The sequence below is a fragment of the Diachasmimorpha longicaudata genome, chromosome 2 (genome assembly GCF_034640455.1).
Source record: "Diachasmimorpha longicaudata isolate KC_UGA_2023 chromosome 2, iyDiaLong2, whole genome shotgun sequence".
NCBI classification, from domain to species: Eukaryota; Metazoa; Arthropoda; class Insecta; order Hymenoptera; family Braconidae; genus Diachasmimorpha; species Diachasmimorpha longicaudata.
Window position 1 is genome coordinate 11266511 of NC_087226.1, and position 23123 is coordinate 11289633.

The window sequence follows — 23123 nt, forward strand, 5'->3', positions numbered from 1 at the left end:
AAAACAGAGATAAGTGTTTATTGAATAAAAATGAAGTCGCTCAATACTGCTCTACTTTATTATTCCATAAATTATCATACATTTGATAAAAGTTGTTATTGTGCACGTAATAACTTTCTGGTTGAATTCTATGAAAGTTCAGTGAATTCTGGATGACAGGGTTATTTCCTACAATTATTTCTTAACGAAGGAATGACAGAATTAAATCGTTTAGTATTGTAAACATTCAATGTCTGAAAAATTACACATTTTTTATATTTCAACTATTAACGTGCATTAGGTACCGTAGATTTTTTCAGAATGTTCTGCTTGTCATTTTTCACTCGTTCCTTAATTTAGGAGAAGAAATAAATGTCAGGACCTATCCCTATGATGTTATAGATATCAATTAAAACTTCTATTTAATATTAATACAGTACCGTATCATTTACTATTAATGTGCTACACCTTCGACAATTCTCACGAACGGGGAACATTCCGGAGTACTTTAATAGCCCCAAGCCACGAATGCGTGACCATGAAAATTGTCGATATAATTTCCTGGTTGCACACCACAGGAAAATTATCAAAACGAGCAATTATCTCTATGAAGAAGAATTCTTACGAAATTGCTCTGAATGTTGGAAATTTTTCTGTTGGTGTGCAAAAAAATAAATACGACAAATGATAAGATATTTACAAGGTGAGATATTGACCTTCAACCAGCCCCATCCTAAGTCTTAAAATCTCCTCCACTTTCTCGAGTGAAGGAAAATAGTAATGATGAATTAATGAACGAATTTATCGTTCACTTGATCCCCATCAGGTCGCGTTATAGCATTGCTCTCATTGAAATATTGAAATAAGATGATGAGTTAAGATGACGGTGATGATAAGATTTAAGCCTAGGTTGACTCGTGAGTAGTTGAGAGTGGAGCGAGAGATATTTTTACGTCTGTAAGCAGAACTTCTTCCAATAGGCGAAGAAAGTGCTGCTCATAATAAAATATAGTCGCCTAATTTCCTAAAACCTCGATTAACCCTTCGTGGAAAAATGGTTTTTCCCTTGATAATGGAATGGAGTCTGCGATTATACCCTTAGACGTAAAAATATTTCTACCTCCCATTGAACGCCATCCGCATGGAGACGTACTCTCCTAATCGATTATATCACAAGATTTTCCCTCAAATTTTATTTACTGCAGTCATCCTTACGAGTCGATAAATTTATGGAGAACAGAAAATTCCAATTGTTCACCACTCTCTCCCATACCCAGGATAGTACCTAGGTACGGAGAGTCCCAGATTATTGCACAGTTGAACGACCAGTGTAACCAGGCGTCGGTTCACAGAATTTTCTCGCTCTGTCTCTCACCAAATCATCGATGGTTTTATTTTGAGGTACACTTGATGCAAGACTGTGCAGACGTGAGGCCAGATAACACATGATAAACGCTGAGAAAACGAGAAGTACTCCAAGGCCAGTGGCTACATACAGAAAATTTCCACAACTACCTTCGAACCCAACTGCCACTTTATCGTAGAGATCTAGGCCAATCAAACAATTTTTTCAAGTAAATAATGAGTTTAGTTAGACCGGAGACATTCCACGAAGGTCCAGTATTTTTCGTTTTTAAAAACCCGAAATTGCCCCTGTACCGAATATTCAAAGAAACTTACCACCTGGCATCATGACCGTGTACTCTATATTCTCCTTGATTTTCGTAAATTGTGTGGTATCGTTGTATTTCTTCAGGTAACTCTCTGTTTTCGGTATTCCATTCTCATTGGTCTCCTCGACGAACCCGGCAGCTCGTCTTTTCCGTTTTCCGTGGCCAGATGGTTCGAATAAATCCAAACAAAAGTCCTAAATTCACGAGAATAAATTAATACGAGGGCAACTTTAGATAGAGCATTACTTCACTCTCATCTTAAAGAGACCGTTGTTTCAACTCAGAAGAAAATCAACAACAAAGTATCGAGCTTGAGGTATTTCACTCCTGTAGAATTTTAGAAACTTTGTATGATAAAAAGCTCCTCAGGAGTGATGAGTAACTTAAAAAAAACTTCACCAGGCTCTATTTTGCCCCGCTGACTCACCGGTTGGCAGTCGTGTGGTTCCATGCAGGCTTTGATCTGAGAATGAATCCAAAGGGTCGACCTCTCCCTCATGGAACTCAGTAAAAAAGCCTCGAAGTCAAGAAAAACTTCATTCTTTCTTTCTCGATACCTGGCTGGCTGGTGCGGAATAATCGAGGCAAAATCTCGATTTCTACAGCCCTCCTTAACGAGTACAACACTCCCAGGTGCATGTGGCTGGTCAGGATCAGGGCTAACAGTGACTTCGAGTAGTTTAATGTACCCCCAAGCACTCTCGGGACTTATTCTCGCGCGTAATTGCAACTTCGTGCCAATGGGAACAGCCTGGTCCACAGCCTCCGATCCTAGGGCATTCTCTGAACTATTTCCGGTTGCCTCTCTGTACAACGCAACTTCGTACTCGAGTCTACCTGGGGTTTCTTCGACTACTCCTGAGACACGAGCGCCGTGGGGACTGTAATAATGATTAAACCTTCAAAGATTATCACTATACTGTCCAATGGAATAAATTATTGATGTGTGAAGATTGGAGTTTTGCATAATTATTGCAAGCAAGTTGATTTGATCGGTAATCTTTCTTCGTACAATTTTTTTCATGGACTAGACGATAGGAAATTACCCTGGGGCATTATTTCTGGGTTACACATGTCGTTTGTTATTTTATACACAACTCATTGACTTACAAAGTTCCAGCAAATCCAGCAGCTTTGTGCCTCAGCAAAGTGGGCTCTGGAGGTCGGCACATCAGTATCAACTCCTGATCAGCCAGCATCACAACTCCTGGAAACGCTGGAAACCATATTCTCAGGTGAATGAAGCCCTGTGATCGAAAAATCATAAACAGAATTATTAATCCCATAAGTTTTTCGGTGTTCAGTGCGGAATTCCTCAACCTTACATTTCTTTTGAGGATTCCACAGCGCGCGAAATCCGTCACTTTCAGGAAGTAGTGGTCCTCTTGAGGATCTGACGGCTCGGGTCGTATTTGACAATGAATATCGGTCAATGGATCTGCCGCTCTGTCATCCGCAAATAGAGGTGAACCCTTGAATCCAATCGGGCGTTTTATTTTCGCTGTCAGAAGATCCGCGGTTGCGGTCGATGCGCTGCATTGAATGTTTGATACTTCGTAGTCCTGCGCTAGTGTCCCTAATACCTAATCAGACGTATCACGTATTTCAAATGTCAGAAAGAAGAAAAATCTGGAGAAAATTGTATTGAATTCAGCAGTCGAGTGATAAAAATGGGAGACATGTTATGTATATTATGAAGATCAACTAAAAACTGAAAATCTCTTTTGGATGTCAAGGTATTACACAAAAAAGAACTGTCAATTTCATAGATTGATAGATCATAATTTTTCATTTAGTCATCATCATTGGAACCCCAAAAATATGCAATTATTATCTTTCATCAAATTTCCGTCTTCCATAACAGTTATTTGCTTCTAAAAATCGTACAAAATTCTTGAAAGTCTTCACTGAATTTTCACTCAACAATTTTTATACTTTTTAAACACAATTCATTGAAACAACACAAACCGTGCAGAATGAAGCGACGAGTAATTGCCACATATTCCTGAGTTATGTACAAGAAGAAGATCCAACGAAATCAGTACACACACGTTTTGTTAATTGACCTGTTGATCAATTGCTCCAGACTACTGATGCAATTTTGAGGAAGGTTCGCGATGGACTGATGGTTAACGACAAACACTCTGAAGACGAGTCGAATGGGAAGAGCCCCTTTGGGCCTCTGGAGTATCTGGTGGAGGGAATAGAGGCAAAGAAGCGGAGTAAAACCATCCGGCGAGTACTGTTAATGCATGCCCGGTGCTTCGCTTAACAACCATCCTTGTGGCCATCGTACGCGGTTGTCCTATCTTCAGTTGTGAGTCCTCAATGGAGACATTTTATTCCTTAATTTTGTCACTGAGGCTTTGGCATCGCGAACTGAAAACAAACGGGAAAATTTCTTGAAAAGAATTCTTAGAAAAAAAAACCGCCACGAACGTTACTATTTTGAAAGGATGATGGGAAAGTCTTTCACTGGGGATCGGGGTGGCGTGGGACAAAGCCAGATGGAGGGGTAAAATGGGATTGTGGGTTAAAGCAGCCAGCGGCAAAAAATATACTTCGGAATAAAATGCAGTAGTTTAAAGTTTTAATTAGTGTTGAGCCATTCTCACGAGTTAATGATTTTACTTATTGTAAGACCATCTTTGATATTCCAAATATGTTGAAAAAATGTAAGATATGCCTTGTTTTGATACACTAGGAAAATATAGCGGGAGGATAAAAAATGTGAATGTGCTGTGAGCACGATGATAAATGCCATAACGCCTCAGATAGCACATTTGAAATGTTTGTTTCGATTTTCTCATTAAGATTGTACACCTGTGATGCATAAAGTACAAAAGGAGTAGGCCCATGCATAAGATGCGCGGCATTACGGTCCAAGGGCTACCAGGGTAGAAATCACCGTGCCGAGGAACGTTAAATTGCGATTCAGATATAAGAAAAAAGCGAACCAGCCGAGTAATAAAAATAAAAATTAAAAAAAAAATGCGCGAATCAGTTAAGCGGTTAGTGACTCTTCAACACCAATTCCAAATTTCGAATTCTGGGTCAATGTCGTCATTCTCAATGAGTATAACTGCGTTATTCACTTTTGAATTTGGGAACAGATGGCTTTTGAATAAAAAAAACTGGTTTTTCGGATCGTTAAATCGGTAAATATAAATTTATGAGCCCATGCAAACCGGGATCTTGTCACTGATTCGGTCGGTGAATTCGCGGGATTATTATTGCGTCGATCGTTCAACCGTTGGCTCAATTATACAGCTTTCGGAAATTTTTGGAATTAATCAAGATTTGACAAATGAAGAGGAACGGAGTTATTGATGCGCAACGTGAGTGCAGGTGTTTAGATATTTGCCGACTATTTGCGGGTGGTTTTAAATTGGGACTGTGGGCAGTGCAATAAATTTTTTTGTCATCTTAATGGGGTTTGCTATGTGTATGGAAATGCCGGACCCACCCTGGAGAAGGGACGCGGTTAAATAGACCTTGGGGGTTGAAATAACTCTCAGGCAAATGTACATTTGGAAAATATATGCTCTTGGAGTGTGCAACAAAATTTTCGCAATAAAATACATCTGAAACAAATCAAATCCATTCCCCATGTCATCAAATGGCATTCCCTTGGTCATTCGTCACGTGCCTTCATGCACATTAAAAATCCATAACTCGCCCATCACGCCGTTATGAATAGCATAAAATAAAGAGCGAAAAATTTTCCAAAGAAAAATAGGAAAAACGGTGGATCAATGACCTCATATGCTTCAGCCAATGTAAATCACCTCCGTTATGTTATTCCGAACATAAAAAATTCGTAATATACAGACTCAATGCAACTATCGACGCGTCTCGCCCCCAGTGGTCATGGACGTTGGCTCCTGAGGCATGGATTTACTGTTAACCAAAGGATAGACCACGATCAGACCCATTCCGCCTTCCATCGTACTTTTTTTTTGCGGATATACATTGCTTAATCTTCACACATGCGCTATAGCTTTTTTTATTCATCCGGTTTCCCTGAATCTCACGCTTTTATTCCGTGGAATTCGCGCTCGTAGGCTTACGCATGCCTTTTTACCTCTGTTTGCCTCTACGGGGATGTTTGTTTGTATGCACGAAAGCAAGATTAACGATATAATTATCCGTTAGTGGCTGGCGCGTGCTGACCAACGTCTTGAGCCGCTTGTTACGGGCCATGGCCACTGTTAAAAGCCCCTCTCCTACCACTTACACTCATTTCACTGGCATTACCATCATTTTTCAATGGTTTTTGTCACTTGCGGAAGTACTAAACACGAGCAATTGGTTCTTCTTGCATTACACCCTAAAAAATTCAAATTTTTTTAACTACATATTTTATATATGAAATTGGAGGTATAAACGACATGTTAAGTATAAATAAATAAGTCTGACTAGAAGCCGATATTCACCTTTACATATTGTTCTTATCTCAAAATTGTTGCTTCTCACGAGAAAATATTCTGCAGCGAAAAATTGATTTGTCCAATTTGCAAATAGGGTACAGGGATACATATTCTTCCCAGGAAATAACCATGATTTAAATATCATGATCAATAATAATGTGCTTGAATGCAAACCAAAAAATTTTCCCCCTCACTCAACTTCTACCTTCCTAGCCGCATATGCATATGGTAATGCATATTTACAACGATTTATAACAACTCATCAAGATCCCCAACATTTGTCACGGCCGATGGCTACAGTTAAGAGTCTCTTCCCATCGATATTAAAATTATGCACACCAACGAGTTCAACGATATTTCGATGTCTTCCGGCTTCCGTAGATACGCATGAAGGAAATCAAATTTTCAAAATATTTATCCACATGCCAGCAACATGTGATCGAAATTTTGCAAAGTTACCAGTAGCAATGTGTTTGCATGAATATGTCAATAGCTGAGTTGTTTTTATCAAACAGCAGGTGAGGAGCAATTGAGGAACAATAGTCTAATGCTATGATGAACACAATTTTGGGATAAATTTTTCAACAGCTAAATTATTTATGATAATGTATGAGGGTATCAATTACGCAACAGTGATGCAACAGTCCGTGATGAGTAGAATAGCGCGTGCCTCAGTGCGAGAAAAATTCACCAGGCGGGTGTTAAGAGAGAACGTTAAATAACCTGTGGATGATTACTAATAGAGAAGGCACTTGACCGTTAACAAGAGGAATTCTTTCTCACCCTCTGTGGCAATTTATGGATATGTTGCACTTCCTAGATCACCTGGGCGTTGCGAGACCAATACAGGTAGCTGTGGAGGGTCAATGCTCATTGACCATTGGAGTAATTATATGTACATGATTATCAGTACAGAATCCTGGAACATTTCAATTTTTCCTCCTGGACGAAATCGTTGGAGCTGTTTAAATTCACGTTTGCTATTTTTTTCGTTGTACCAACATGCTACGGTTCAAAATGTCCAAAGATATCAGTTTTTAATAGTGTTCGTGTGAACGTATGAGATAAACTTGTTGACTTTTACCTTTTGTTGTGCCCTTTGGTGAATTGGCATTGTATTAACAATAGAATGAATAAACTCAATCTATGGTGTTGCGCTGCGATACGTGTAGATCTTGCAGATGATAAAAAAGACGTAAATAATTCCACTTGTTTAACTTATAGACATTTCCGAGCGAAATATTTCACGCATCAAGTATTTTATTATATACATTTCACTTGACATATTCAAATAATGGGGGAACGCTTCAGCCCAGTTGTTACAAGACTTCAGTTTCATATTATTGTTCCAGTTACATGACATACTGCTCTTTTCTAGAAAAAATGGAACAGTCTGTCCTATGAAAGGAATTCATGATGATTTTGAAAATTTTTATACTTACGTTCTGCTAATAAATCAATAGTACATTTTGGGACGATTGTGGGAAAGGGTTTTTGGGGTTGTGGCCGGTTGTTTATAATTCAACGAATCTAAAAACACTTTTCCCGCAAATGAGTATCGAATACTATTTCTCGACATCATGTCTGGGAAGTGGGGTGTTGCGCACCCAGAGTCTGGGAAAAATGTTGCTTTCCACACATGTTGTGGAAAATAACTATGGATAAAATATGGATTTTGCAAAATAAATGCATGAGAAAATGCCTGACTATTATCAGAGATTAGCTGCTATCATTTGGTGGAATAATAGCTCCTTAGTATTTACCCTCCTGCTGCCCTCTACGTGAATTTTCCGGAAATGTGTCGCGCTGGAGAGAGAGATCAGCAAATCACCCCGCAGGTTCCATCTCTCTCGAAGCCTCCCGGAGCCGCTTGTTCTACTCATTCCAAAAACATCCGTGAAATTTTGTACGAGCCAAAGAAAAAAACATTGGTTCTCGTGTGCCCACCCACCAAGATGGCTCCGCTGCTGGAGCAGTACTCGATATTTGACGTTCCACTTATTTACATACTTTCATAATTAAACTTAATATCGAAGCACAGATCACCCACAATTTCATCCTGTTAAGTATGAAAATTGTCATTTCAATGTGTGTGCGAGTGTTAACCAGTTAAGATACACCGGTTGTTTCAAAGTGGATTGATTATTAACAAAAGTGACGGCCGGCTGGCGTGCCAGACAGGTCAGTATAGTAATATCGAGCTCTGAAGCATCATTTTCTTATTCCTAATGTCCAATATTGAGAGCTCGACTGAACTCTAAGGACTCAGGTAAAATGTACGACAGAAAATGTTGGAAAAAATTAACATTCCGGTGAGTTGTTCTCTCGATGATTTTGTCAGTGAATTTCACTCGCGTTATTCAATTTCCACGCTTGTGTACAATGCATATTGATCTATGCATACTCATTTTTTCACTTCATTCAATTTTTTCCATTCATGAATTATTTAATGATGTGGGGAATGAGATTTCGTGTTCCTTCGTTGATACAAGTATCTTCGATTTTTTTTCCTACCCCGGGCCCACATTTTTTTGGCCATGTTTGCCTGTGTTCAATCACTCGGAGCTTGATACATTGGTTTTTCCATTGTTGTGACAGATATCCGTGAATTATTAACCTAATGTGGCATACGGAGCTCAATCAATAAATTTTTCTCAGGAAGACAGGTGATGGAAAAATTTGCGCAACTCGTGGTGTCGATTAATTAATTGATACGACCAAGCGACAGCGTTTTTCACGTGTTAAATGGGGGGGGGGATAGTTGGGTAATCCCTGAAGGATTCTATGAGGAATTAGGAACAGGAATTTTTTTCCTGTTTTCAGTCCTGAAAAAGGTTCTTTAAAAAATCTTTCGTATTCCTCATTTACTTCAGGAACTATATAAATGTATTTTGAAATTAATTCATAGAGCAATAATAATAATTTATGGGGATGTACAACAATACTTCTAAATTTTTTGCATATTATTTGTTTAATATTTCAATTAAATAAATAATGAGTATTTTAATAAGTTAGTTTCGGGGACGTGTGGAGATGGAAGAAATAATAGAAAAATCTTTGTGTAACAATTGACACGTTGGTTGTGATAAATCCACTCTCTTTAATGAGAAGGGGATTTATCTCTCGAAATGTTGATAAGAGTAAGGAGATTTTTTAATTTATTTACTTACAAATTATCATGAATCGCCCAGTGGCTTGGAGAGAGGAGAAATTTTACTACATAAGATTGTAACCTTCAGCATAAAAATTTCACGCTTGAAATGTGAAATCAGACTTAATTCATGTTCCAAACTCTGTTATTGTTCCATTTCCATTTATGCAACGATTCCCATAAAATCTTCAGTATAATAGAAGAAACGAGAAAATTTTCCATTGGTTGAAGCAAGAATATTTCTTCATTCCAGGTTAAACAGTGCCATTCCAGACTAACGTTGCTCACAGTCGTGATAAAGATATTTAAATTGATTAAAAATTACAAAAATAATTAACCATAGAGTTCGTAATTTTAATACACCATTCTAATTTATAATTCCGAATAGTAAACACCAAATGCAACGAATGTTTTTTATACATAATAGTGAGGATTGAGGTAACGTGAGTTATCGTGAGTTTAGTTGTGATACATAATTGAAGATGCGTGGGAATATAGGAGTTAAATAAAGTTCATTCGGTGATTTCTGAGGAGGCAGTGAAGCCAATTGGCAAACATGTTGCCAAAGGGGAACTTTGATCATTTTTATACAAAGTGTTAATTCGCGGTAGAACGACCAAAGATACTAAACAGAACTCTCTAATTATTCAGAAGAAAGTGTAACAAGGGCACTTATTGTGTCCAATGTTAATGGAATTCTCAAGGCCACTCTGATTGCTAATTCTGAAGTGACGTTTTAAATAATATATTGAGAGAGAGCGACTTCCGATAGAAAATTCAATTGATTGAATACATTCGTGGCTAGTGGATTTTCGGTGATTTGGGAAAATTTATCTCGTCAAACATGGCTCGAAAGAACGATAACTTGAAGGGGATTAACGTATCTGTCGTTGGCCTGTCTGGCACTGAGAAGGACAAAGGACAGGTTGGCGTTGGTAAATCATGTCTGTGCAATAGATTCATGAGATCACTCAGCGATGATTACAGTGTTGATCATATTTCAGTACTGTCACAGGTAAAAATAACTAGTTAATTATCTGTTAAAAATGTAACTGCAATCCCAATCGAATTATTTTAGAAATAATTTTGCAAGAGAGAGATATATATTTTGTCGTTTTGATTATTGAAAATATCTCTGCAGCTAGTTTATGAGAACCTCTCATTTTCATGTTATCCTCGTTATTTCTCCTTCAGTGAATCACGAAGACATTCTAATATGATTAAAACTCCAGCATGTTAACCATTTTAGCATGGTAACCGTAATGAAAAATTTCGATTACAGTCGGATTTTAGTGGTCGTGTAGTGAACAACGATCACTTCCTCTACTGGGGTGAAGTGATTAAAGCAGCTGAAGATGGTACAGAGTATAATTTTCAAGTGATAGAGCACACAGAGTTCATAGACGATGCTTCATTTCAACCATTCAAGGGTGGTAAAATGGAGCCATACGCCAAGCGATGCTCAGGAACAAAGATAACAAGTGCTGAAAAACTCATGTACATTTGTAAGAATCAGCTTGGAATTGAAAAAGAATACGAGCAAAAAGTATTGCCTGATGGTAAATTAAACATCGATGGTTTTTTATGTGTATTTGATGTGAGTGTCGTACCAAATCGTACAATTGAAAAACAAATTGAAATTGTAGCCAATATACTTAATAATTTGATTAAAACTAAAAAACCAGTTGTACTTGTTACAACGAAAAATGATGATGCTAATGAGCAATATGTCAAGGAGGCTGAGAAATTGATAATGAGAAAGGAGTACAAAAATTCAATAGTTGTTGTTGAAACATCGGCACATGAGAATATTAACATCGACAATGCATTTCTAGTCTTGGCACAAATTATTGATAAAACGAAAATGAGGAGTAAGGTTGTACCGTTCGCTGAGGCAGCTAGGGCACGCAAGGAACTGTTGGATGCATCGACAGAATCACTTCAGAGATTAATCAGAATACATGTGACGGATTATCGAGCATTATGGTCTCAGGCATCCAAGAAACTGGGACAACATAAGGAATTTCAAAACTTCGTGGAGTTGTTCGGAATCGATGCAACGCAGAGATTGTTTAGACGTCATATTAAGAAACTTAAGGATGAGCAGGTAGCTAAGAAGATCCAGGGATACTTGGACATGTTGCCTGAGATTCTTCACGAAATTTGTCCGGATATTTCAAGTCTCATTAATGAGTGAGTTGATTTCATTTTGTTTATCACTTTATTTTACGGTTTATCCTCTTTGATTCATGAAGACTTAACGAAGAATAATGTTGAAACAACGAAGTGTAAATGTATAGAATTTTTTGGGCCATAAAAGTTATTTGTTCGAAATCGTAACCTCGGTACTTGGAACCTTCGTACTTCATATCTGATTTATCATTTTACTTTTTTCCTAGACACTTATCAATTTTATTTCCAGGGAATGGTCTACAGTGCAACAGTACATAAAAGAGCACCCAGACTTCCATCAACACTTTTACGAGTGTCCAGAGGACATTTCCTGGATTGACTACGACTTTGGGGAGAATAATACCACAAAAATACCTTACGATGTTTTAGAGACACCCGAGGCCGAAACTGTCTTTAAAAACCACATCAATGCCCTTCAGCAGGAGCAAAGGAGACTCGAGTACGTTCATTAAATTTCTTAGATACATTATTACCGATTGACTAGATTCAAATATAGTATTTATTAGGTATGTCAATTAATATTAGTTATAATAATAGTTATATTAATTTCATATAATTTTTATCATTTGAAATTAGTTGTTAATTAGGTATAATACTAATAATTTAATGCTTTGCTTCGTTCTGGGTGGCGTTTCTTTATGCAGACTTCCAAAAAGGTAATAATATTCGCTTCTTAGCGCTTAAGAGATACCATTTGAATGGCTATATAGTGTGACTCAGTGCCCGCATGAATTCATTTAATTCCTCATTCATATGTCATTGAATTAATTTTCATTGACTGACAGAATAGAATTTTAACACCATTTTTTCAACTCCTGTCATTTTCCATGCTAATCTCTTTTAAATATTAATGAGGAATGCATTAAAATGTGAACGTTTCAATTAGATGGAAAAAGCAGTTCAAACAATTGCTGGAGGAAACTGGATATGTCACGCCTGGAAAACACTTGTCAGAGGTGCGAGTATTGTTCATGGGACGTGAATGCTTTGAGGCACTTTCACATCACGATTGTCAGGAGATTTACGATCGACATCAGAAGGAAATTATTGAACGCGCTAAACATAATTTCCAGGTATGCAATTCGTGATGAAAATGTACGCCTGGGGTGGGAGGTTCGACTAATTTATTGAGTTTTTGTTTTTCAGGAATTGTTGCTAGAACATGCAGACTTGTTTTACCATTTCAAGAGTATAGCACCATCCGGTTCCATTACACAAGATGATATCAAGGAAATTACTGATGCTCTACTGGATGATTTTAGGTGAGAATTGTTATCCACTTGAAAGCATGCAAAACTAGAACCATCAAATCGAGCTTGAAACATTGCGGAAATTATTATGTGAATCAAAACAATCATCTCATAGTAAAATGATACTTCTTCCTGTATCACCACAGCAAAATTTGAATAACTTCTATCGCCTTTTAAAATACTTATAATTAAATATTGAAAGCTAATTTCACAAATATTTAATCCCTTTAATCAACTACAATAGGTACAAGACTCTGGACAGACTCGACCAGGACCGCAAATTAATGTTATTCCAACATTTGGGCTTCGTCCATTGTCCAATTCGTGAATATTGCCCAGCATTTCCAAATTGCATGGACGCACTGATTGAACGAATACTGGGTACAAAAGCCCACAGGTATGTAAAATAACTTTTCCCCTATTCTCCTTTCTCCCGTCTCCCCGTTCCTCATGAATGATATGATAAATCCTTTCATCAATAGTGGTACGCACAATAATGACATACAACTTTGCAGGCCCTCGTCGTGGAACCACAGTAGTCAATGGCAATTAACGTCCGAGAATAATCAGCTAAATTTGGTTATACTAGGCAGCAATGGATTGGGAAATGAATTTGCTCGTGAAATTAAAACTCAAACCGAGGATGACGAGGTGGAAATTGATTGTCAGTTGTATACACTTGGATACAGGGTTATTGATGGTGATGTTGGATTGCCACACAATTCATTTACTACTTCCGATTTCATGCCACATGGTAAATATCAAAGATTCAAAATAACTCAATGATTCTTCTGTTATACATTTCTATAATTCATTCAATTTTTGCAGGATCATTCTGTGTTTACTCGAACGAAGATTCATTCGAATATATAAGATCATCTCTGGAGAAAACTCTCCTGTCAAATCTTGAGCAGGAGGACAGATTACCGTTCCAGGGTCTTCCAATAGTAATAATGTTCATTCCTGAGTTGACAATTGATGATATGGAGGCAATGAGGCTCAGAGAAGAGGGACAAAATCTTGCTGACAGCTTGCAGTGTCCGTTTATCGACGTTTGCGTCGAGGATTTAGAGCCTGACAAGCGTTTCCCAAGTTCTCTTGTTAAGGATGCCCTACAGCAGCTCATACAGTCGATAAATCATCGCGCTGGCTTCTTGAACATTTACCAGAGTGTCCTCGAATGCTTGGAACCTGACATTAGGATAATCATGTGCATGTTCTGTGGAGATCCATATTCGGTGGAGAACGTTCTGGGCCCACTGCTGAGCCACCAGTGTTGCTTTTTGAGTGGTGAAAAGTCAATAGTCCTCGAAACATTCCTAGGGGAGTCCAAGAGACGAGTCGAAGTGATAATTTCAAGTTTTCATGGTGCTAATGCCTTCAGAGATGAATTAGTGCACGGTTTTATATTAGTGTACTCGACGAAAAGAAAAGCATCTCTCGCAACGTTGAATGCATTTTCAATGAACATACCAAATTTACCAATTCAAATAATGGCTGTCACTGATACTGGTGGGGCTAATGCATTCTTCACTAGTGATCTTAGTCATCTACTTATCACCGAAGGAAATGCAACCGCAGATCGCTTGCAAGCGCATTTCATGACATCAGCATCGAGTTGCCAGCAAAAAAGTAAGGAGTCATTTTGTTATTCACTCCTGTGGACCTCGAGTTGAAGTACTGATGTTTTTATTGTTGTTGTATATTTCGTTATGCTCTATTTTAGCTGCGTTCTATACACCATTCTTCAAGGAAGTTTGGGAGAAAAAACCGGAGATTGAACAGGCATTCAACATGGAGGAGCCTGGCAATCTCAATGACAGTGGTGAGGGTACTTTAGAGTACTCTGCACTACATCCAATGCCACCACCAAGACACGAGAGTTATCACCTGCAGACACCAGATGACGGGTAAGGCATCTTAACATGCAATTATGCACAATTGAGGTGGTGCAGTGTGATAGGTTGAGAATTTCTATGTATTTTCATATCGGATTTTGTCATATTCGAAGGAAATTGTGCTGTTGTAGGAAATTAGAGCTGTCATGGGTTATTCTGCTTGTACATTAGTTATTGCGATTAAGTTATTCTATAAATTACGATTGGATTAATCGCTGAAGTTCAAAAACATTTAATCCTTAACATAAATATTGGTATATCCAACAGAAAAATCTAATGCGAAACAGTATGTCTGTTACTTTCAGAAGTGGATCGGAGTCGTACGAGCAACTCACGCCAGACGGTGATCTTGGTGATCCTGGGCTCAACGAGCAGTTCAATGATCATCGTGCAACACCCAGTGATGACAGTGATATTTACAGTCAAGTCGACTTCCATCGAGAAGAACGTGAGCGCGAACTACTCAAAGGAGGAGATTTTGCCAATAAACTGACAGGTAAACAGTCCTTAGATTTACTGTCAATTGACAGGATTGTCAGAATAAACACTTTTATTGAATCAATGGATATTTGATAAACATTTTGTGCATGAATTTTTTTGTTTGAAATTTGCAGGCTGGGTGAAGGACACATTTATGCATCAGGACGGTGTTTCTAACTCGTATTCGCACCGCGCGTTTACTACAGGTCGTCGTCACATACCCCAGATAAAATCACGACCCAAGGGTAACAGTCAAACATTGAAGCAGCCTGGAAAAATTAATCTGAAGGATTTTTCAAACGTAACCGATGCAATAGCGCGTATGAATACTGGTGATAAAGTCGAGCACTCATCGAAAATGGGCCATGCACCATTGGCTACACCAGAGCTCGTTGATCTTGAGTATGCTCATCCAAAAGACGTTGTACCAAGTCTCTATCCATCGTACGAGGGAGAGTACGCCTATGCATTAGTCCAGGATTCAATTTCAAATAATAAATCAAAATTACGACATAGGAGGGAAAAAGGACAGCCGTCATACAGTGACTCGGACTCGGAATGGAGTTCATTGGAGAGACAGAGGGTTGCTGATGTCATTGCTAAAGCTAATAAGAAATCAACGACGCACAAGAGGACACGGAAGAAGAGGGCTGCTATTCCTGTTGCTACACCCAAAGTACCTTCTCTGGGCAGTATGACCAGTGCTGATGGCATTGTTGGGCTCAATTACAGTGTTAAGGATGATAAAACTTGGCGAATTGATCTCACCGAAAGGGGTAAGAGCATTGTTGGTTTCATTGGATTGTTTTTAAGAAGACGCGGGTATTTTTTAGTTTCTTCGGCAAATATTATCGATGGAAATCATATCCTCAGCGTTGATGAACATTTAAGGGCAGATTTTGTTAATGTTTCACGTGGACATTTATCTCTAACGTTCACTAACTTCATAGCTCTAATGAGGAATTAGATTTTACTGCGGTTCCCTCTTAAAGAGAATGTGAGATAGGGCAGGGTTTGCCAGTGTGGTTATGTCACTGAATTAAAAACGAAGATAATTATTTGACGTATCCACTGGCTTTTTGATCATGGAGAATTACAGTAAAAAACCAGTCTTTTTGTTTATTATGCTTTGAGAAACACATGCAGAGCATAAAAAGTCTGTTACCTTTTCGCTCAAAGTTCGTAATTATTCGTATAATTTGAATTGTGAGAGAGTGAAGATTGGATCATTACGTTTCGACCGCTTTGTGGATTATGAAAGATTTTAATTTATAATGGGGGAAAATTAGTTTCTTAAAAGTCGTTATTTATCATCAGTATCGAGTGAAACACCGGATAGCTCAGAGTCTAGTGAGCCTGAACACGGCACGAGGTCAAGATTAAAACCTAATAAACACGCGCCGGTTAGTGTGAGAAAGAGATTTGGAAATTCAGCTGCAACGCTACAGCATCCATTCAACCTGAAACACGTAACCCAGGATATGTTCAGTGTGTCCTGTGAGTCCGAATCTACAATCTTAGAATGATAAAAAAAGAAAATTATGAGATAAATTATCAATCTGCTTGCTCTGCATGATTTCATAATGGAGAAACATTGAATGTCTAATTGAATGAATTTAAGGCTCTGACTCCTCCATTAAAGATGAGAAACTGTCTGATAATTATCTCTTACGGGTGAATATTTTCAGATGATGAATCCAGTTTGGACGTTTCCTCTCCTCGAGAGATTAATTCTCCAAGTGTAAGTATTATATTCAATAATTCTACAGTGAAATGTACTGTTTTTTTAGAATGCAATATTAAGTCCTTAGAATTTAAGATACTACAGTTTGGTATATTAATGAAGGGTAAGGACGGTGACAAGCTAACGAGGAAGAAGGACAAGCAGAAGGCAAAGGAGGACGAGAAGCTGGAGAAGCGTAGGCAGAAGGAGGAGAAGTTGCGAAAAAATGCGGAAAAGGAGAAGGAACGAGAGAAGAAAAAACAGGAGAAGATTAAGCAGACCAAAGGGACAAATCCAGGGGCACCAATGTCTGGACAATCGCAGCAGTCGCTCATCGAGGATTTTGCACAGAGTGAGACCAATAGAATACCTCTATTCCTCGAGAAGTGTGTGAGATTCATTGAGGATGAGGGACTTGATTCTGAGGGCATCTACAGAGTGCCGGGAAATCGAGCACACGTGGAACTTCTCTTTCAGAAGTTTGAGGAGGATGGAAATGTGGATATTCACTCGTTAGATATTCCTGTTAATGCTGTTGCCACGGCACTCAAGGACTTCTTCTCGAAACGATTACCACCCTTGATTGATAAGGAGCGCATGGCAGAGTTGGAAGACATTTCTGGTATGATTATTCAATGGCTAAGGATAATTGGATTTTTTTCTTACATTGTAACGATTTTTTTTAGAGATAATCTTAATGTTAATCTATGTTTGTGTGATTTTTAATCAGGCGCACGAGGTATCAGCAAACCGATGTCGGCTACATGCATGAATATGGAAGGTCAGTGTCACAAAACATAACTGGTTTGAACTCATTTTTGCTAGAGATCATGTTATAATGATATCTCTTCCGATTGTCTTGTTCGCAGATCGAAGCTGTAGACTTCTTGCTCTACGATTGATGCTCAATAAATTGAACCCTGTCAATTTTGACGTTCTCAAGTTTATTTTTCAACATTTTGTAAAGTAAGTTTCGCTGAAAAAATTCAATGATAATTTCTTGTGGAAGGGATTTGAGTGGAGAACTCGCTGTATTAATATCACTGCATGTCAAATTTAAAAGAAAAATATTTAAAAATGTCAAGTTGTAAAAAGATCAATTTTTTTTAATTGAGAAAAAGCCACGTGAAGCGAAATCCAATGGAATTTTAGAGCGACCTGCCTGGGTTATTCTACAAAATGGTTTCGTTCATTATTTCCCACTCGAATCTCCTAAAGATCGATTTTTCATTAAAAACCAATAACCATTAATGCTTCATCTCTCCCGTAGAGTTGCTGAAAATTGCAAATTAAACAGCATGGACAGTAAGAATCTGGCAATATGCTGGTGGCCTACCCTATTACCGATAGAGTTCAACGACCTCGGTAGATTCGAAGCAATGAGGCCATACCTCGAGGACGTCGTTCAAACGATGATCGACCAATACCCCTTCCTCTTCTGCGACAAAGAGGCCATCGTAATGGTTTAGTAACGAATTTCTCAACAATACAAAACACACATACACACGTGAACAAACTCAAACAATTAATAATGAACTCACGGACTGTCATAGAAGGACCTAAAAATGGTGTATAAAGTAAGTGAATTTTTTAATGATTTATCCGAAGCAGTAATGTTCATTATGAGTAATGAATAATTAATGAATTTACATAGAATTACTGAAACAATGAAAGAAAACATAGCGCTTGGTCCTATTCTTAACAATATCAATAATTAATACTAGAGCGCATTTTGCGTTGATCCAGATTTACATAATACTGGATGAATTGACTTTTAAAAAATAATGAAACTTCTTTTGCAACTGATCAATTGTCTTGGACGATCGTCACTGAGGATAATGGGCAGTAGAGTCAATGCAGATACCATTAAACTTGTATGAATGTGTTTATTATACTCGAGAGCGAATTATTTATTGCGAATGGAAATAATGATTGGGAAAATAAACAAAAAGATCGATGTTGCTTTTTTTATTAACGCACGTGAGCATTCAGGGGAGGAAAAACAGACAATTGGTGATGTTAATTGATGAGGTGTTGTGGGATGATCGTCAATAGTCGAGTTTTCCATGAACGTTTTTTCATGATTAAAATAACAATTGTAAATTAAATGAATCAGAAACGAGATTTATCCTCAATTATTTCGCGGAGAGGAAGAGAAATGAGTTGTGCCATGCCGATTGTAGCCTGTTTGAGGGTGATCGATGCACGGCAGTGATATAATATTTGCTTACACCATTCCGTCTAATTGATTAATGAGGGGCGGGTAGGGGAGGATTTTTTTGTCGGGCTGGGCTGAATGCTGTGTTGACGGGGTGAAATATAATGAGTTTTATCTTATTATTGTGATGATTATCTTGGAAATGAGTGATTTTGGAAGATTTCATAGGAGGAAGAGGGTGTTAAAGGAAAAATGTTAAATTTTTCATTTTTCCATTGAAAACTTTTATATTTTTCATGCTATACATGAGATTTACATTCTAATATTGTTTTCGTAATTTTGAAAATTTACTTTTTCAATTGCTTGAAGTGCCTGCATTTTCTAGGATTTTTGATAATTGGCAGCTACACACTGAGCTTCAAAAATGGGAATGTCATTTACTGGTTCATGAAAACCCCATAGATTTAACCCTTTTTGTAATCATCAATCTTTTTTAGTAAATTGACGGAGAAAAAGTTGGAAAAAATCATGAATATGGATTATTAGTCAAATTATCTTTGGGGCAGACTTATAATTTTTTAACTATTCATTGCTTATGAATGAATGCGTGGACTTGTTTAAATTTTTGGATACCAATTGCTCAGGCAACGTGGGGCTTTCCGGTGGTTCCGATTCCAATTCCATTGGAACTTAAATTGTGATGCGAATTTTATGAAACTTCTCTTCAGAAAATCACTCTTTCTAGCGATGATTGCATGATTAATGCGAATTTCACTGGACTCATTACTTTCCCCCGCTTGAAATTCAATTTTTTATTAATAAAATCGAGCGAGAACCAAAAGCGTAAACTCCCGAAATGTTTTTGCGGATATAATGGAGGGTATTTGTATTGTGCTACATTGTGGACAATTCATCTAAATGCATCAATTGATCATATGCATGATTAATCCACGAGCAATTTGTTCTCCTCTGAGAGGATTAAAATAGCATTAAAATGCATTCATTCACTGCAAATTTTGAATATTTTGTGAATCTCAAAAGAAAATAGTATCAACTAGTTGTGCCATAGGATAGCCTCATCCAATCGAAACTGAGAAAATTCTTTGGTGTATCACAATCGCACGAGTACTCGTATCATACGAAAGAATGAATGTCAAAGAAATTTTTGGGAAGACGACACTGGAATTTACAAGTCTTGGATTTTTTAACCATAGACCGGAGAGTTCTGTGTCCTGGTTCAGAGCTTCACTCTTTTGATGTTCTTTACAAATACCAAGAACTCTCAGCTTTATTGCAAGAAAATCCAGTGGGTCTTGAAGTCCACTGCGGTCATCCCTCGCGTAAAAGAATAATTCTAGAACTATAAAACGTCATAAACCCCTCGGCCCATGGTCTTTGAAGTAACGGCGCACAAATGACTGCCTCCAAAAATAAAAATAATCAACAAAACTCAAATAAATGGATAATTTCTTCATATTTTCTGGTCAATCTGTTTCGCACTTACGACGAATTTATTTAGGCAATTTAGACATTAATGAAATGAATTGAAAAAATCATAATAGAGGAATCTCCTAACTCACTCCGATGTCGTAAATTTGGGGAGAAAAGAATCTGCTTTGTGTGTGAATCTCGATGATTTTTACTCAGTGTTAAAAATTTGTAATTTTGAAGATGCTATTGCCAATTTTACGACTTCGGGGGTAATCGTAGACGCTTCAAAGCTTCATCAGTGTTAATATTTATATAGAGAAATACATTGAACGAGAGAAAAAAAAATAATGAAAAATTATGCAAATGGTAATTCGAGGATTGGAGCCATCGGCTAACGACGGCTCTATCGTTTCATTTCACTTAGAATTTCATAAATAAAAAACAAGATTTTATACATTCGTACGTATGTAATAATGTGTAACGATGTAATAGAATGAAAAATAAGATGAAAAATAACGGTGATTAATTAAAGTTCTTACAAAACTTGTATATCACTGATGTATGGATCTCGATGCGGATGGAACGAATATTCCTCTCCTTAAATCGCTGAATCTTCACAGCCTCTGAACATACGTTGACTATTGTCTCGTTACCGCTGATATTAATGTCAGTATTTACACATAAAATTTGTCATTACACTCTTTTAAATAATAACAAATAAATGTTGGAGTGGTGAAACGTAGTTGTCAATTTCGAATGGGCTTTTTTGCACATCTGTATATTTTCAGACGAAAACACACCCCTGACACATTCGATTCTATCCCCTATTTATCTCCATGTACCCATTGCCCCTTCTACACATATATAATTGTTTGTACATTGGCAGGAAAAATTGCCATTGTTCTCGTATCACGTTTCACCACTCTCATACGTGAATGCTGAAAATTAAAAAAAAAGAAATTATGCCTAAACAATGACCATTCAGAAAATCCTGAATCGGTGAATTGGCCTGTTGTTTTCTTCATCCATCTTCCACTGAACCCCTGAATAAAATTGAGGGACCTACATACTAGTGTATCTGTGGGATTGCGAAGAGATTTGATAATAAAACTAGGGTGAGAATAACATAAATAGTGAGTGATGAATCTGAGCCTACGAGAGTGGTTGAATAGTAATTAAAAATGTCTGTCCGCTGATTTTCCATTGAGAGAATTTTAAAAAAGTGCGAAATGCAAATGAATCAACTGATTAAGCCATCTTTTTCATTGACAACTGAACGAACCGACTATAAAAACGAATAGGCGAGTCTCCATTCTCCCTTGAGATTGAATAATAATGAAAGAAGAATAAAACCACAAAGATATTTGTCAATGATACTCTGAACACTTTTGACAATTTAAGACTCTTGTTCCATTCTACAATAAAAACGAAGGAAATGCGAATGTATAGAGCAATATTGTAAGAATGAATCGAGTTGAAAATGATTTGATGTATAAACGAATTTGTGCAGTATTAAGGCTTTTATTTTAATTATCCATAATTATATTAATTTCATTAATTGATTCGTGTTTTCAAAACTATTGATATTAAATAATTAACAAGAGTGAGGGAAAGAAGTAAAATGTCAATTTAAGAAAAGCACAATGATGACGAAAGAAAAATGAATGTTGGGTATAATATGTCAAATTATCCTTCGATAATTCACAACCGAAGACGAATGAAAAATTCCAGAATTAATTAATTCAACAATTAATTAATCAAAAGTAAACGAAACTGCTTTTTAATGTGTATATATTGTTGCTTGCGTTCGGCCGATGTGTGAAATCGGTCCATTGATTATTCTAGTATTATTAATTCACCAATTAACGGTGTGGGTGTGTGAGAGATAAGTGAGTAATGTTTTTAATGAAAAAAAAAATTATATATACGTGTCATAATTCAATTGGTGGGCCTCGGTCGAACGTGAACGTGCGCATAATTTATAAATTTATTGAGAGAAAGAGTGATTGATTGCGGATGAACAGAGTGAACATATTATTTGTAATCATTCCTGACTTTGTACTTTAACGAAACAGTTTCTGAAAGTTTTCTCTGATGATGCTTTTTCAGTTTATTTTATTCACGATTCTGATGAAGTTTTTTGTTGAATTTTACGGTGGATTATACGTAAATCAACGTCGAGGTTGATTACAGAGTTTATCCTGGGGGAGTGTAGGGTTACAAGTTTAAAAGGTAATACTGATGAATATCAAACAGTGTAATCCATCATAAAGTTTGACGAGAAGTTTTCATGCAGTGTGCTCGAATAGTAATGATACATTTCATCAATGAAGAAAGATTAATCGATCCGCATCAAAGTCTGTACCGGTTAAGAGTCTTCGTGATGAGTCGAAATGACACTTTTTTTACCAGAGCCAAGAAAAGATGGGAAAAATGAATGTTTCGTAATAAGTATATGGAACAGAGTTTTTCGTTCTTATGTGGAATTTCAATTGGATGTTGGAAGTGGGGAGTCCGTCATTTTTTCCCCTCCAAGTTAAGCCACTTTTGAATAGCAATATCAAATTGTGGTATGACAGATGTAGAGGGAATTAAGTGAAACATGAGGGGCTGGAAAAAGAAACACTTAAAATGGAAGTTGCAAATTCTCACGAACAAAAGTATCGATGTCCAAGAAGTATTTAAAATAAAAATCGTCTTTATGTACAATTGTTGCCTTTTCATTGAAATTTAATTCCATCAAACGTATGTGCACTG

General features: G+C 37.2%; 2 protein-coding genes across 7 annotated transcripts; one reads left to right on the forward strand and one right to left on the reverse strand.

Moving 5' to 3' along the window:
• Nucleotides 1-85: 85 nt before the first annotated feature.
• LOC135159768 (uncharacterized) lies at nucleotides 86-9490 on the reverse strand. 4 transcript variants are annotated; one of them, XM_064115805.1, is made up of 9 exons: nucleotides 7525-7866; nucleotides 7167-7256; nucleotides 6866-7087; nucleotides 3621-4031; nucleotides 2978-3235; nucleotides 2763-2899; nucleotides 2080-2551; nucleotides 1660-1846; nucleotides 86-1527 (listed from the first exon to the last, which is right to left on the reverse strand). In XM_064115805.1, exons 4-9 carry the CDS (start codon nucleotides 3651-3653, stop codon nucleotides 1286-1288), a joined length of 1329 nt encoding a protein of 442 aa, XP_063971875.1. In that variant the 5' UTR covers nucleotides 3654-4031; nucleotides 6866-7087; nucleotides 7167-7256; nucleotides 7525-7866; the 3' UTR covers nucleotides 86-1285. The 4 variants fall into 4 exon arrangements, with proteins under 4 accessions (XP_063971875.1, XP_063971877.1, XP_063971874.1 ...); XM_064115807.1 differs by having other exon boundaries at nucleotides 2080-2533; nucleotides 7167-7456; XM_064115804.1 differs by having other exon boundaries at nucleotides 7167-7456.
• A 184-nt stretch (nucleotides 9491-9674) lies between these two features.
• LOC135159757 (rho GTPase-activating protein 190) lies at nucleotides 9675-23075 on the forward strand. Of its 3 annotated transcripts, none has more exons than XM_064115772.1 (17): nucleotides 9675-10248; nucleotides 10516-11426; nucleotides 11656-11865; nucleotides 12313-12499; nucleotides 12573-12688; nucleotides 12921-13073; nucleotides 13192-13430; nucleotides 13505-14308; nucleotides 14403-14586; nucleotides 14862-15070; nucleotides 15189-15830; nucleotides 16372-16551; nucleotides 16743-16795; nucleotides 16901-17399; nucleotides 17508-17558; nucleotides 17647-17743; nucleotides 18048-23075. In XM_064115772.1, exons 1-17 carry the CDS (start codon nucleotides 10078-10080, stop codon nucleotides 18244-18246), a joined length of 4905 nt encoding a protein of 1634 aa, XP_063971842.1. In that variant the 5' UTR covers nucleotides 9675-10077; the 3' UTR covers nucleotides 18247-23075. The 3 variants fall into 3 exon arrangements, with proteins under 3 accessions (XP_063971842.1, XP_063971843.1, XP_063971844.1); XM_064115773.1 differs by having other exon boundaries at nucleotides 14880-15070; XM_064115774.1 differs by lacking the exon at nucleotides 16372-16551.
• Nucleotides 23076-23123: the final 48 nt, after the last annotated feature.